The sequence below is a fragment of the Prenolepis imparis genome, unplaced genomic scaffold (genome assembly GCF_030444845.1).
Source record: "Prenolepis imparis isolate NDT839.2.m4 unplaced genomic scaffold, iyPreImpa1.0 SCAF_14, whole genome shotgun sequence".
NCBI classification, from domain to species: domain Eukaryota; kingdom Metazoa; phylum Arthropoda; class Insecta; order Hymenoptera; family Formicidae; genus Prenolepis; species Prenolepis imparis.
The window spans coordinates 198,332-213,782 of record NW_028141172.1 but is presented as its reverse complement, the minus strand read 5'-3'; the positions used below and the strand labels follow the sequence as shown (position 1 = coordinate 213,782).

The 15,451-nt window shown below is 34.4% G+C and overlaps 3 protein-coding genes across 10 annotated transcripts in view; 1 reads left to right on the top strand and 2 right to left on the bottom strand.

Moving 5' to 3' along the window:
- Positions 1 to 15,451, bottom strand: part of LOC145945730 (uncharacterized) — a 262,355-nt gene that overhangs the window by 142,385 nt on the left and 104,519 nt on the right. The gene's annotated exons all lie outside the window — the stretch shown is intronic.
- On the bottom strand, positions 236 to 4,499 carry LOC145945729 (caveolin-3). 3 transcript variants are annotated; one of them, XM_083054889.1, is made up of 4 exons: positions 4,238 to 4,499; positions 2,733 to 2,821; positions 1,994 to 2,173; positions 236 to 1,413 (listed from the first exon to the last, which is right to left on the bottom strand). In XM_083054889.1, exons 1-4 carry the CDS (start codon positions 4,440 to 4,442, stop codon positions 1,216 to 1,218), a joined length of 672 nt encoding a protein of 223 aa, XP_082911015.1. In that variant the 5' UTR covers positions 4,443 to 4,499; the 3' UTR covers positions 236 to 1,215. The 3 variants fall into 3 exon arrangements, with proteins under 3 accessions (XP_082911015.1, XP_082911017.1, XP_082911018.1); XM_083054891.1 differs by having other exon boundaries at positions 239 to 1,413; positions 2,733 to 3,989; positions 4,238 to 4,319; XM_083054892.1 differs by having other exon boundaries at positions 239 to 1,413; positions 2,733 to 3,130; positions 4,238 to 4,271.
- LOC145945289 (uncharacterized) lies at positions 7,527 to 8,855 on the top strand. The gene is made up of 4 exons (XM_083054187.1): positions 7,527 to 7,609; positions 7,919 to 8,199; positions 8,327 to 8,485; positions 8,743 to 8,855. Exons 1-4 carry the CDS (start codon positions 7,605 to 7,607, stop codon positions 8,853 to 8,855), a joined length of 558 nt encoding a protein of 185 aa, XP_082910313.1. The 5' UTR covers positions 7,527 to 7,604.

Genomic DNA, 15,451 nt, shown 5'->3' with positions numbered 1-15,451 from the left:
CTTTTTTGTAAATTCTATATTTTATTTCCAAAAGTTTTCTTGAGGAAAATTTATATATACAATTTGATGTTGTGAAAACTTTTTATATACCGATATTTGTAATAAAAATAAATAATTAAAATAGTAATAATGACAAAATTTATGATAAAAATATTATAATGAAAATATACGAAATTATACAAAATTATACAAATATGAAATTATATACGAAATATTAATAATAAATTGCATTAATATTAATTACACAATAATTAAGTGGACGGATTTTTGTTTCAGTCTAATTTTTTCTGCTTTTAACGACATAATAATAATAATAATATTTTACAATACAATTTATATTTTTTTCATATATATTTATATTTTTTATTAATAATTTTAGTTTTATGTACTTTAATTTTTTAGTTATATGTATCTTCCTATTAATAATTTATATTACACTAGGTTATTAAAATTTTGGATTAAGTTTTCTGAATTATTTTATAATGGTTTGCGTTTTTAGATTACTTCTCACTTGAGAGAGAATAATTATTCTTATCCAATAATAAAATATACACAACAAAGTATTCTAAACTCGAGAAAAGTCAACAAAGACGAACAAAAGAAAGGTTGTGTCTCGTGTAAAAATCTAGTTTACTTCACAACCTTCTTCAACTCGCGATCTGCAACCACCCCGAGACATGCGCCAAGGTTAAAATTATTATACTCTTACAAGGCCAAAACGCACACAAGGGAGACCTTTACACACTTACTAATACAATTCATACTTAACAATAGAACTCCTGTCGCATATATAATAGTATTGCGGATATAATTCAACGGAATCCTTGACGCTATTACTGCACGAGTAAAACTTAGACTACAAAAATATATCTCCCCGATTATGTGCGATATGCGCATTCAATGTTATCATTAATATTATTTATATTAAAATTTGATATATAAATTATTTTTTTTTTTTTCTCCATTTCGCGTAACAACTCTACATTTGGGCGTATCGTGTCGCTGTTAGATCTAGAAAATGTCTAGCAAGTATCTTATATAGAATTAGATATCTCCTCTCTCTCTCACGAGAGAGAGTATATGTAACTCTCTCGATACTATTTATCAATGCCTCGCATTCGCTGATATTCGTGTCACGTGTTTAAAAAGATGCGAAATTCTGATAACGCGATATACGAATTTGATCCGCTGTTGCGGAATCATCGATTACACTCATTACACGACCAACAGGTCGTCCTTCTGGTAAGGACCGTCCGGCAGTCTTTGATTAAATACGCGGATATTGTGGCAGAGGTAACCCATCGCCTCCATGACCGGCCGGACGATCGCGTGCGTCACCGCCGCCAAGAAATTTCTCATCGCCGCGCATGTGATTTTCCACACGCGCAGGCACGGCGCGACGCACCATATATGCTGCAAGCAACAATTAAGGTATAAAAGAATAGTGAAGAAAATTATCTGATAATTAAGTAAGAAAAGAAAGCCAGTATGAGAACCTAAACGCGCGACTGTTGGTATGTATTTATAATAATTATAAAGTAGACAATTTTTTTATTTCGTTTTAAGATAATAAATAAGCATAACAGTGTAAGAAAGAGAGAGGGTGATAAATATTACAGGCATTATTATAGAAATTAAAAAAAAAATTTTTTTTAAATAATATCTTTTATGTTCCCTATTATATTATTTAACATCTTAAGAAAGAACGAGAATCGTCTTATTTAAAGCTAGTACTAATGGATATTAAATTTGTATCCTACGAATATATTCATATCGAATGGAGATATCTCAATGCAATATAGATATGATGATATAATCATTCATATTAAATAAATATATAAAACTCGATTCTATCCTATCCTAGCAAGGCTCATAATATATTCTATTCAGGATAATTAAAAAGCAAGTTATATCGTGATGGGATATCTAAAATCGATCGGTAGGACACAAGGAGACGGACTCACGCAACTCGGAGGAGGTTATCGACTCTCACCTGAAATGCGAGGCAGGCGAACGTGAAACCCAAACAGAGAGCGAGCAGAGGCGCCACGAGAACGGAGAGGAACACGTAACAACATCCTCTGGAGAGACGGAAACAATGTCCACTCAGTCGCCAGGAGCATTCGGGACTACGAATCCCTTCCGGTTCCCCGATCACATCGTCCCACATCACCTGTGCGTACGTGATGCGTAAACCACGCTTGCATAAAACGATTAATTCCGCTCTTAAATCGACGATCGTGCATACGACAAATTATGGGAACGAACAATCGTACGGTCGATGGAATAAACGTCATAACTTTTTCGCGAAAGTAAAGCTATTACGAATAAAATACATGACTCAATCTAAGGCCCCATTAATCTACGTCGGCGACCATCGATCTTCAATTACTATTTTTCGAGGAAATGTAGGTTGCGACTTTCAACACTTTCTCATCAACGCTAATGTATCTGATAATTTCAAAATCTAAAAGAATTCAATTTATTTTGCATGGAATTTATAGTTGTATCATTAGTTGAATTGCAATACTGAAACGCGCAATAGTTACAGTGCATTTTTAACTCGCATAATGCATAAAGAAAGAATTATCATGCGATTAAAAAAAAAATAATATCGAATTTGAGGAAATATATAATTTACCACCTATACCTCTTCACGCGATTAAATATTTTACGATAAGCGCACGAATACCCACATACTTTCTCGAAAGCGAAGAGAGCGACTCCTTTACCTGAAGATGTTGATTCAGGCTGTTGGGGTCCCGGTCCTCGAGCTCGGCGGCGCTTTCGCCCCCCGCGGAGGATTCCGGCTTCTCCATCCCTGGAATACGGATAGCCGGACATTTGGGCACTCTGCAGAGGAAGCTGTTCCTGAATCTCGCCAGCATAGTTCCCGCGACTCTACTATATACTCCGCTTGCTTTTTACTTGCACCGAAAGAGAAGGACTTCAGGAGCCGCGACGCGCGGCTTTTTTTCCTGTCTCGTGTCGCGGCACCATCGCGAAAATGACGGCTGTCGCGGAGGATGTACTATCGCGACACGGTACACGTATCCATAAGCCATCGATTATTCCCGTTAAATAATAAATCGCGCGTTACCACGGCTGACTGCAGCACGGCGAAATCGCCCTTGTCGAGACAAAAAGGAAAAGGGTGGAGAAGGAGAAATGCGAGCGATCAAGAATGCGCGACACGCCGATCAAATGCCATGGAAAACTTGAAGGGAGGTATATTTACGCGCAATAATTCTTTTCGTAACCGCGTAATATCGATTCGAGATACCACCAGACTACGCTTTGTTCTTCGCCTTGACTTCAAACACTGTTGCACCCGGATTCTATAGCAAAACTATGTTGCGAGGTCGCGGTTTTTTTTTTCTACAAACCATCGACTGGCGTCGCGACATCCTTTGCGAGGATGACGCGCCGCGCCGGTGCGTTATAAATTAGATATAATAAAATATCATCCGCAAGCATGCCATATTTAATTCTTTATTGAACAAAACTATCGGAGAAAAAGAAATTAACTATTTGTCATCTACGAAGCGAATAAACTATACAGAATATGTCTTATGAAGACAAATATGTGCAGTGAAAATTTATTACATGACGGAAAGAAAAAATTACAGAAGGAGAGAGGTTTGAAGAGCGTTGGACTCTGGATATACGTGAAAAAAAATTGCACGACATGGCAACTTTGCCCTACTTTTTGTAGAAAAAAGATGCAGATTGTATCTACTCCCAAAGCAGTTTACGCTTTACGACGATATCGCGCGATTATCGACTCGAAAAAAGTTTCGTCCATCGAGTCCGATCATACTTCTCTTTCTTTCTGTCGCGCATTAGCTAACGCAAACCTCCCCGCAACTCTCATCCGATTAATAATATATGCCTCCATTATACGACATTACTATGTGTCCAACAAAGACTCAAAGTAGAGCTCGGCCGATCGAATTATCCTCTTCGCGTCATTAATTATTTCTGCAATTCTATTCCTTGCCACGTTCTTAATCACAGTCGTCGCATTACGATAAAAAAAAAGTTCGAGCGTGTTCCGAATCGAAGCGAAACATATTTGTCTTCTTCCCCTCTCCCATGATGCTCTTTTTTTTCAAAGTAATTTATTAAGATAAGGCGATGAAAAATTGGAAGAGTTAAAAAAAATGAAGAATCTCTGATTCGGATCCTTCCTCCTCGAGATCGAAAAATCACGCTCGCGATTGAAAATGATACTTACTCGGCTCGCCGTTCGCCACCCTGGAGCCCCTTATTTTGCCGGTTGATCGCGAAATACTGGAAGCGAGTCTTATTTCCTGATTGTGGCACGCGCGTCGCCTCACTTTACGAGAATAGTATTCGGACGCTATACTTGAACGACTATAAGCAGGTGGGGAACAGTCCGATTCTAAGAGAAGTGGACAGCGGTCAACGCGGTTGCGCATTCGAGGGTTTCAACCCCTTGCGGTCTTTCGTAATCTCTCGATTCGAGCGGGGTACAACCACCCCTGAAAACGAAAGTGAACGGCTCGCGGGAGCGACGTAATTCCGATGCGGAAGAAAAGAGTCTCATTAAATCGTAATACGATATAGGATGCAGCTAATTACGATATCGAAGAAAAATTATTTCAAGAAAAATCGTGGTCAAATCTTCTGCTTGAAAAGAAAGCTCTCTCTCTCTCTCTCTCTAATTAGATACTGTTAAAGATTTTAGAATTTTATATTAAATTCAATTTCTCTCTTATAAATGCTACAAAAAATTTTATTAAAAATAAATAAATAAAAATTATAATTTAACTCTTTTTATTTATTATATATTTAAAATCTCGATTGCGCATATGTCTCTCTTTTTTATTTAATTAAATATTATTCAATATTAACGAGTGCGATAATTAATTTGACAATACTAATTTGTTATTGTCTATAAGTCTATTACATATAACATACGCTTCATTATCACACGTAGGATATATTATTTTCTCTTTTCATCAACAGATGGAGTCGAAAGTATATATGCTGTGATACTAAACAACTTTACCAACGGATTGTGTAAGATAATCAATAAACAGGTTTAAAAATAAAAATTAGTTTATAAAAATCTCTATTTTTTAGGTCTATTAATTTGATAGGTTTTTTGGTTATTTGTATTAATTGCAGTCTATGTATTGTCATCACCTTCCTATCATTCTTTTACTTTTTTATGTCAAAACATGTATAATTAACGTAATATTTTATAAAAATTAACAGCGAGAAAGTTAAAAGTATAATCTCTAATTTGCAGTTTATATCAGAAATTTTTTCTTTTCTAATATATTAAATTATTAAATTATGCCATTACGATAAAAATATCGAGAGGGGCGATTATTATGATGAAGATCTTTGATAAAAATGCGGCTCGCCGATTCTGACAGGAAACATCGACGGGAACAAACGCCGAACAAAGCGGGATGGCGGTCCACCATGTGGATGATGGGACAGATCTGGGAGAAGGGAGACACATGAATGGAAGCTGACGTGTAGAGTATTATAATGGACATTCCGGTACGCGCGCGATGGTTTAAATCAGAATCTACAAATCCGAGAGTTGCATAAGTACGACAGTCACGACAGACGTCCCGTCACGATCTATAACGGACCGTACTTTTACCGCTCGTAGGTGGAAAAACGCTGTACAATCACCTCGTCTCCGTGATTTCGTGTCGAGAGTTGCGAGAGCGAATTGAATTCGTAGCTCCTGCACATCCCTTCGATTCCAATTTACAGCTGTGCTCGCGATGATCCAACGCATAATTAGCATTGCCAACGAAACTTCATTTTAAATCATTTTTTCCTTATCCAATTTTCTCCAAATTTATTCAAACATCTTTTTACTTAACTTTTTCTGACACATTACATTGGAATCTACGAACAAATTCCAGTTTTATTAAATTTCATTAATTCAATAAATTGAACATTTTTTAGAGATGGACGCACACAGGTTTTACAATTAAGAATAATTATATGTCATTTCGTTCAGACATGGCGACGTTGCTTTAATTTCGATTTCGAGGGCGTGTTTCCGACCCCTAATGCGCTTATATATGAATAGAAATCTAGAAATAGAAAGATTAAAGATATTACACTTATGCCTTTCTCTCGCTTCCTTTACTGGGAAACCGTGAAAATCCCCATTTTCTTACGTCATCCCCGTAACGGCTGAGTCACGCTATTCTGACGCACCCTATGGAACACCGTAAACATTCATCACCCTCGCTCACAGCTATGGAATAAAATTGTATTTTCCGAATGGCTTTTGAAACGTCAACGTATATACAGAAATATCGTCAAAAAAATTTCTTACACAACCATAGCTAATTTTTAAGAGAGTAATTTTTAAGTACATAATATTCAAGAATACATCTAGATATAATTTGCATGTAAGATATATCAAAATTATATTAAAAGACTTAAAATTGATTCTCCGAAAGAAAATTAGCTTTCTTAAAAATTAAGACTGTGAAATTTAAGCTTGAGCTTCAAACGTCAAATAAATTTCGAAGAAATCTCGATAAGCAATTTTTCGAGATACACAAAATTGATATTTAAAAATAAAAATTAATTTGATCTTCTCTATTAAAGGCTGTCAACTTAGACTTTTTCACACACGGTTTAAACATGGCGCCACACAACACAATATAGATCTAGCTAGTTTCGCGACACGGCCGGACTCGCCAAGCGTGTCAATATGTAATTCCTCCGGTTATGAAACGAAAATTTACGAGCACAAGGCCGCCCTGTGCCATTATCATAAGCGAAGAAATTAACGTAATCGCAGTCACGACGGCCCTTTCAATTCAATAGTAGCGCGGCGGCGGCGACGGCGGCGCAAACGAGATATATAAAACGTGTAATTCAAGATTTCCCATGGATCGATTCTCGTGCCTGCGATCAGATCTGAATTGCGTCAATACACGCGTTGCATAATGATCTGTGTAATATGGCATAACTTCGCGCAACACGCCCACACGTTGCATTCGCAATTTCGCAAACGATATTTCTATTTTACACAGAAATCGATATATCGTGATATTATCGATGCATATTGTGCATTATTATATCCTTATAACTTATAATTCTTTTCGCCGATGCTTGATCATTTATCCAAAAAAATTTGTCATACATATAAGCATAAAGGCGACAACTAACACGATTTACGATCACATAATAGTTAAATTTTTTATTTCTTTATTACATATATATGTAGACATATACATAAGACATATTAGATTTAAAAACATAGTACATGTGTAAATATTTATTTCATATAAAAATAATTATACCAAAGGTTAAACACACCAAACACTGTAAGAAAAAAAAAAAAATTTTAAGTATTGTGTGATCGAAAGTTATCGTGTCAGTTGTCGTCCTCGTGTTCTCCGGAACGTTTCATTTCGTGTTATATAGTTCGATTCAATTGTGATAAAATTTATTAGTATGTGATAGATCTCTAATCTAATATTTATGGAACAAATGCAAAGTATCTGATAGATTGAACATAAACTATAAAATTTGTGGATTGATAAATCAAATTTCATTTTTTTCGCGAGATTTGACGGTATATTTATTATATGTTGTAGGTATATATATACAATTCTCTTTTTAAATTTCTTCTTTTATATTATAATTGTTTGAAAAATATCAAGTAACAAACGCGCTATTCAATCGAAAAATAATAATAATTAACTTCACTTTATTTTATCATCTACAATTCGATAACTTGAACTCGTTAATAATTGCTTCTTAAAACTATATATGTCTCTCTTCAATGATACAAGAATATAAAGAAGTTGGAATCATTTGTGATATGTTATGCGCGTAGCGTAGAAACTTCAACAAATTTATTCGATATTCATGTGCAATGCTTCACAAATATTTTTTTCAGAAAAATGCCAGCAGAAAATGAAAATTGGGAAGTGCCGTGTGACAATTGTCGCTCTTCCGCAAAGTGCGACACTTCATCCTCATCGGAATATAGCTCATTTACTTCAACCATTACTAATACTTGCAGCTGTGACGGCGGCTGCACGGGCGGCTGCGGCTACGAGGACTATTCGGAAAGGATAATTGCAAAAGGTGAAGTAAGCAAAATGAAAAAAAAATTATCCAAAATATCTTTTGAGAATGAACGAAATTCAAAGGAAAAAGGGCTGGAAGTTTTCGAAAGTACGTTACAGAATTCTCATTACAAATCTAAATATATCATAATCTAAATTTTTTAAGTTATATTAATTTCAATTTGATATCTCGAGAGTAATTCGTCTAATTATTAAATACATATTTCCTTTAATAGAAAACAAGAAACTTTTGGAAAATAGTTATTCGTCTGATTCTTCCGATAATTGCGACAACAAACAATACAACAATAAGAATAAACAGAAAAGGTCGAGAAAAGCTAAATCGCTTAATAGTAAGAAAACTTTAAGGAAGCAAACGACAGGATCTTCTGAAAGTGCGTGGGAAATATGTATATATAGATCTAAGTACCGCAATAAAAAAAATATATATATAGTACTTTAACTATTTCCCCATGCTATATTTTTTACTTGTTATATTCTTACTGCATAGTACTGCATAATGATTTATACTTTTTATATATCATTGTGTTACTTTCATGTAAAATTTTAAATTATTTCTTTCACTCTTTAAAACCAGACTTGATTTTAAATTTTAACTATTCCAAAACTAATTTGATTAATTGTTTTAAAGGACATTCATCGTCGTTTTCAAGTGAGGATTCTGAATATGAGTCTTGTAGCAGTGATAACGATTTCTGTGATCATTGCGACGAAAATATCCGTCAACATCACGTCGCAGAATAAAACATTACAACTATAAAAGTTGACCACGATAAATTACTCTTACAATTATTCAAATATAATATAATTACTTATTGTACTGTACGTTAAGAAAGATTTATTGTGCGCATAGAAAAACAAATCGTGATAAAATATGGTTATTTATATTGTAATATTAATTCAAATTTGTTCCGCTTAAAAAGATTGCTATAAAATATACTGTAATAAAATATATAGAATACACACACATAACTCAATATATACATATATATACATATATTCAGTTATACTTAATTATACTTATTATTTATTTCACAGTTTGATCTTGATATGTTATTACAATCTGTTTTTGTATACGCACAACAAATAGTTGTAATATAATAGTTATAAATTATTAATTATATATTATATATAATAAAAAAAATGTGCGTTTTTCATGTAATTATTATTTTATGTAAGCGAGTACCAAAATTTTTATGAATTTAAGAAAAATTTTAATAATTTTCCATTTTAAATTGTATTCATTGGGCCTTCCCAGAAAAAATGTAAAATGAAAAAATATATTAATAATTAAGCAAATCTATATTATACCAGAGATATGGAAAATCTTTATATACTATATTTTTAAATATAAGCTACATTTCACACAATTATATTAGAATAATACAATTTAACGACGAAATTAAAACACAATTTTTTTTCTTCTCGAGAAAATGCTATTTTCATAGAAATTTGATAGCTTCAGATGTACAGATAGAGAGTGTCAAATCAAAATCGCGATGAAATCGCTATTAAAAAAATTAAATTATAGATCAGCCCTTACTTGCAAAGGTACGTTTCATTGAAACGATGCGTAACTGGAATGCAATTACGTAACGTAGATAAAATCGAAATAAGAGATTACTTCACGCCTGGGACACTGGGAGAGGAAAACAGGACTGAAATCCCGCGCAATGATATGTAAATATACATATATTCAGATAAGATTGTGTACGTCGCATGTAACGGTGTTCACGAACACGCACGTTCTATACGTGTTCTATATATGTGTATAGATGGAAACGTCATTATCGTGCGAATAATAAGATATAGGCGGATACAACACACTCGCGCTAATCTATTTCAGTGCTCACGGAAATAATCCTACCTTACCATTGCAAAAAAATATATCGTCTAAAACTATTAATAAAGAAAAAAACAATAAAAAGGCATTAAATAAGTAATAATCCGCGCGCTTTCTTCTTTCTCTTTATAAAATAATTATATAAAATTAAATGTAAATCATTACAAAACATTAGAAAATATATTTCTTTTTATTATTGAGAAAAACTTTGATTATTCTAGATCAAAGATAAACGCAGCATTAAATAAAAGTAAGAATACGAGAATGCCTAATAAAAAAGCGTCAAACGACGGATTTCTTTCAAGAATTATCACGAGAGTATATATTATATTTCGCTTGTGGCACTAACAAGTTGGAGAAAAGGCGAGAATAATGCGCGGAAAAAATCTCTGCGAAGAGAATCGGTCACGTGCGCCTGTGCAACGTGTTGTTATTGGGTTCATGGCCCGGCTCTACCTTGCCACTGCAACTAGAAGTTGTGACATAATAGGCTCTCGCCAATCACCTACACTGCATTTGCGCTAACTGCAAACTGGCGAGATAGTTCCGAGAGAAGAGAGTGCATATAAATGCAAATTATATGTATATTACAACTATATATATATAAAAATATTATACATATGTTAAAAATAATGACAGAGAGAGAGAGAGAGAGAGAGAGAGAAAACGAAAAATATATAAGATATTATGTATGTAAATGTATAAAAATATTGATAGATGTAATATTTCTATTTACATGTCGTATATTTCGAAATCTCATATACAGATACCTATATATTTATCAATCCTCAAGATTGTAGATAAATATTTTTTAAAGTCCACATTTATTTTTTTCTACGATAATCTTTCAATTAAATTTTTTCCTTTTTTTTTCAAATTAGTATTTTAAATTGCCTTTCATTATCTAAATTAAATTATACTTGGAAGTTACTCGTTGAATTCTCTTTTGCGTTAATTTGTATAATATTCTAAGAGAAAGTAAAGTTAAATAGAATTACAAAGAATCTCGCTAGAGAATCAAGCTCACACTTGCCGAATCTAGAACGTGAAGAGTAACTGTTTATATTAACATTGCGGTCTTCTTTTTCTCCTTGATGACGCAAGCGCATCGCTTCGAAGACTTCGCGGGGAATATAAATGTTTCGCGTTTTATGGGGCGGTGAATTTTCTCGACGATTACACGGCAACGGTCCCGTGTAGGATAATGAGAATTAATTTTAAATCGCAAACTTCTATCCGCGCGCGGCGAATATTTCTATCGCTAGTTTTACCGTTAACGATAATTTAGCTCGTTTGCGGCTGTGCGTTACGACATTTCGCTTAGGCTCGCTGCTTACGCGAGTTGAGTAAGACAAACTCCACAAAGGTCTCTCTCCGACGCGACGTCCAGTCACATTGTCCGAGAATCCAGGTGGGAGCACTTATGCTCGCATAATGGCAATGCTTATAACATATAATTAGTATTTGAGTTACGTTATCATACTCATTCCTTGGCGTCCTCGTCGAGCTTAGATCAAAATCGACACACGTCTCGTCCAAGTGCATTTTCAATCAAGATTTTCTATATTTGTCCATCAATCATATTCTTACGGAAAATTAATTTTCAAATAATATCTTATTTAAACTCTGTTTGCGATAGTTTATATAAGGTTATACCTATCACTAGATTCGCGAAATTAAAATACATTTTAACATATTTTCAAACACATGGACAAATTTCATAATAAAAGGCGATTATGTGAACACACTCGCACCCTTCTATCAAATAATTTGTAAAATTACCAGATAATATTGCTCTCCCTCTTTTCCTCGCCAACCTACTTTTAAGGAAGAATGTGAAAAGCCAATTCAAAGAGCCATGTGAATCATTCATCGTATATCAATATCGGAATTAATTGCGTTGAGTATGAGACATAATCGCAGCGAGACAATCTCGAGAAATTCGCTTGTAGTTATTTTCAAATTATTTCATAAAACTTGACGCGTTTATCGAGCGGTGGGATTTACACGCGTCACAGCATCCGTCACGCATCCGTCAGAATGCACGAGATGCGCTTGGCGCGCGTATATCATTTCCTTCGTAAGGTGGGCTATTTTTAAGCATCTCAAGAGCACATTGCGCTCCCGTTATTTATGGCAGGCAACTGCGCGATGAGCATCTGTCGCGCAAACGTAATCGAATTAATTAAATTTAATTCTTAATATTTATTATATATGTATATTTGCATACGGAGTGAAAAAAGATTACGTTGAAATTTTTGTTCCACCGTATGTATAAAGAACAGGAATTCTCCGCTTCACACGCGCGATTGTGTCCGTTTTCACAAATCGTCCCGTGACACCGAGTCACGCGTCTATCCCGTAGACACCAACGTGTCGGAAGAATTACGGCTGTATAAATTCGCACGTGCTCGCACACGTCGCGTCGGCGCAGGGCCCTGACGCAGGGCTTTAATCGGATTCCGCTCGCCGTAACGTGAACGCCGGTACACGTGACGCACGACACAACACGAGATTCTTACGTAAGAATATTTGGACATGTCTGTTCCCAAAACTCCACATTTTTTTGGATAAATTTTTTATATCTTTAAAGTTTAAAAAAATGTATCTCATATATTAATTTGAATTAAAGAAGATTTTATATTTCTCTTATTTTTTTAATTATAGTGATTAATATGATTTATTAATTAAAACAAACGCATATTTTTTTATAAAATTATATAAATATATTTTAATGTAATCATTTTTATACTTTTTGCCAGTTTATATTCCATTGGATAAAAAAGTCAGAGACGGTAAAAACCGGAATTTACCATGGTTTTTTCCACTCACTGGACTTTTCCGGCCAACCCTGCTGTTCCCTGGCCAGAGAGAGAGAAAAAGAGAGAGAGAGAGAGAGAGAGAGAGAGAGAGAGAGAGAGAGAGAGAGAGAGAGAGAGAGAGAGAGAGAGAGAGAGAGAGCCACTGCATCAAAAATGCCCGCGCGACTTTTTCGCGAGATGCATCACACTTTTAACAATCGTGGCATCTGCATTTTCGCAGAGAAACCGCGAAACACTTGCGCGCTTTTGTCCAAAAAATAGTTTGATTTAATTTCTTGCAAATATAATCTATTTTGTATCAAAAATAAAAAATAGAGACACTCTCTTTTCCTTCTTCTCACTATTTTTTTAAATATAATTTTAATTTTATTAGATAATATGAGATATTTGATTTTTATAATATTAAAGATTCAAAAAATTCCCCCTGCTTAATTAAAAAATATATTGTTATACATAATTTAATATATTATCAAAAGAAATAATTTTAGAGAATAAATTAAACATCTTCAATACACTCCAAGGATACTTAAATAAGTTTTTTGAAAAACCTCGTTAAAATTAGGAGAAGAAATTGTGCGATTCTATAAATGAGAGAAGGAGTAATCTTTTTAACGAGCTCTCTCGACCGTAATAGCTGCGGGGACAGGCGCTTCTTCGCTCTCTACGAAAAATCTCTGCATAAAGACGCCTACGCGTTTACATTATTATGTTCGCGCGCGAGGATGATTATTTTCATCTCTCCTTTGACGACCGAGATACGTAAAAATAAATAAAGAAAAGTTTTTCACAAAGAGGCTGAAGAGATCGAACGTCTCTCGAGCGTCTTGCGTAATCTTGGAAAAATACGTACGCGCGGCAGATTATTATTTTCGAGAAATTGATCGGTTATTACAAATTATTATCGTTCATTTCTCTTTTATTCGTCGTTAACGCTCGCGATGATACGGTAGGTATATTATTGTTGTTATCGTCAAAGGTAATTATTATTGAAGCAATCGTTATTATTGGAAGAAACGAGGGGTGATAACGCACGCTCGAGAAAAATAACGAACCACACAAAAAAAACGAGTCGATTCTCATCGCGTGTGTGTAACACTTATCGCGGCTCTGTTCCGCTATTGCGTTTCTTCGCGGGCCTTCGGAGAGCGTACAGAGAGAAGCCCGGACCTTCCTCTCGTCTCTCTCTGCTCCAGAAACCTACTTCTTCCAGTCATCACAACGATGCAAGTATGTATACGCGAGTTGTTATGTCAACTCCATAAGAGAGCAGAAAATACATACGATTCGTGTATGATCATCATCCGGCATATATTTCAATTCATACGTGAGAATTTTTGGGATAATCGAATCGCTCGTATACCGGAAGTAATATCCGCGAGCTTAACTTGGGGCTACACATATTTAAACGCGCTTCTCTCAAGATAGACGATTTAATTATTTTATAAATCGAGTTATTAATATAATCTCAGCTCTATATTGAATCTATTTCAGGCTTAATATGGCAATAAGTAAATTCTATCACAATGAAAAAACGCGATCTATGACTATGAATAAAGTTGTTATTTATAGGATGACCTATTGTAAGAGATGATTACGTCAATTACCTAACCTTAGACTATAAGTGACTGTGTATGTGTATTTCTGACGTTTCTTAAGAGAATTGTAAAAGTACAAAAAACAAAATTATATGCACATTAAACGCGGTAATATAAATATAAAGAATAGTGAGAAAAAATTTTTAATGCGAGTGATTAAAAAAAGTTAAAATATACAAACGTTCACGCAAAGATTAATAATAAAATAACATCTGTTTTGCAACATTTTCTCTTTTTCCGCTCTGATCAAATAAAATTGTCAATCAAACAGTGTCTACACTATAAAATTAATTTATCGCCTTTTTTTTATTTATATCGCACTAAATAATACATTCCATTCTTTTCATATTTAACTACGCAATTAATTATAAAAAAAATTATTCTGATTCAAATTTTCAAAATGCTAATATATAATTGATGCGTACCATCTATTGTTCGCTTGTTATATAATTAAAGCTTGTGAAATGATTGCGAATAAATCAAATAATCGCAGTCGTCATAAGCATAATTTTTCAATTACACCCTTCGTCTTCTCATTTATCTATATAGAGAACTTTACGGTTCACCACGATGCTTTAATAACTCCATAAACTCGATAAATGACTCTCGTATTACAACAGTGCGACTTAATGTCTCCACGTGACCTCGATCCCATTAATTTCACTCAAAGATTAATTAATATAAAAAATTTTCAAATTTAATATAGCGCCTTGAATTTATATTTATAATTTATCTCTGTATAGAGAGAGGGGGGGGGGGGAGAAGATAAATAAATGGTATTAATTAAAATTTGTTATTAGTGGGAATTTCGATAATCGATAGTACACTGATGAAGTTACGCGCACGAATGCTTTATCGTGCATGGTGCAAGATCCAAAGTCAAGGAGGTGCAAGTATAACACTCGAGTAACAAGCGAATTGGTGCAAGTGCAGTTGGCGCAAACATATTTGCAGACATCATCGTCATCGTCGTCGTCGTCGTCGTCGTCGTCGAGAATTGATAGCGGTTTTATCGCGGTTACGATGTGCAGCTGCGCGACCATCCCGAATCGCGCTCTTATCGGCGTTGCACTCCGCTGC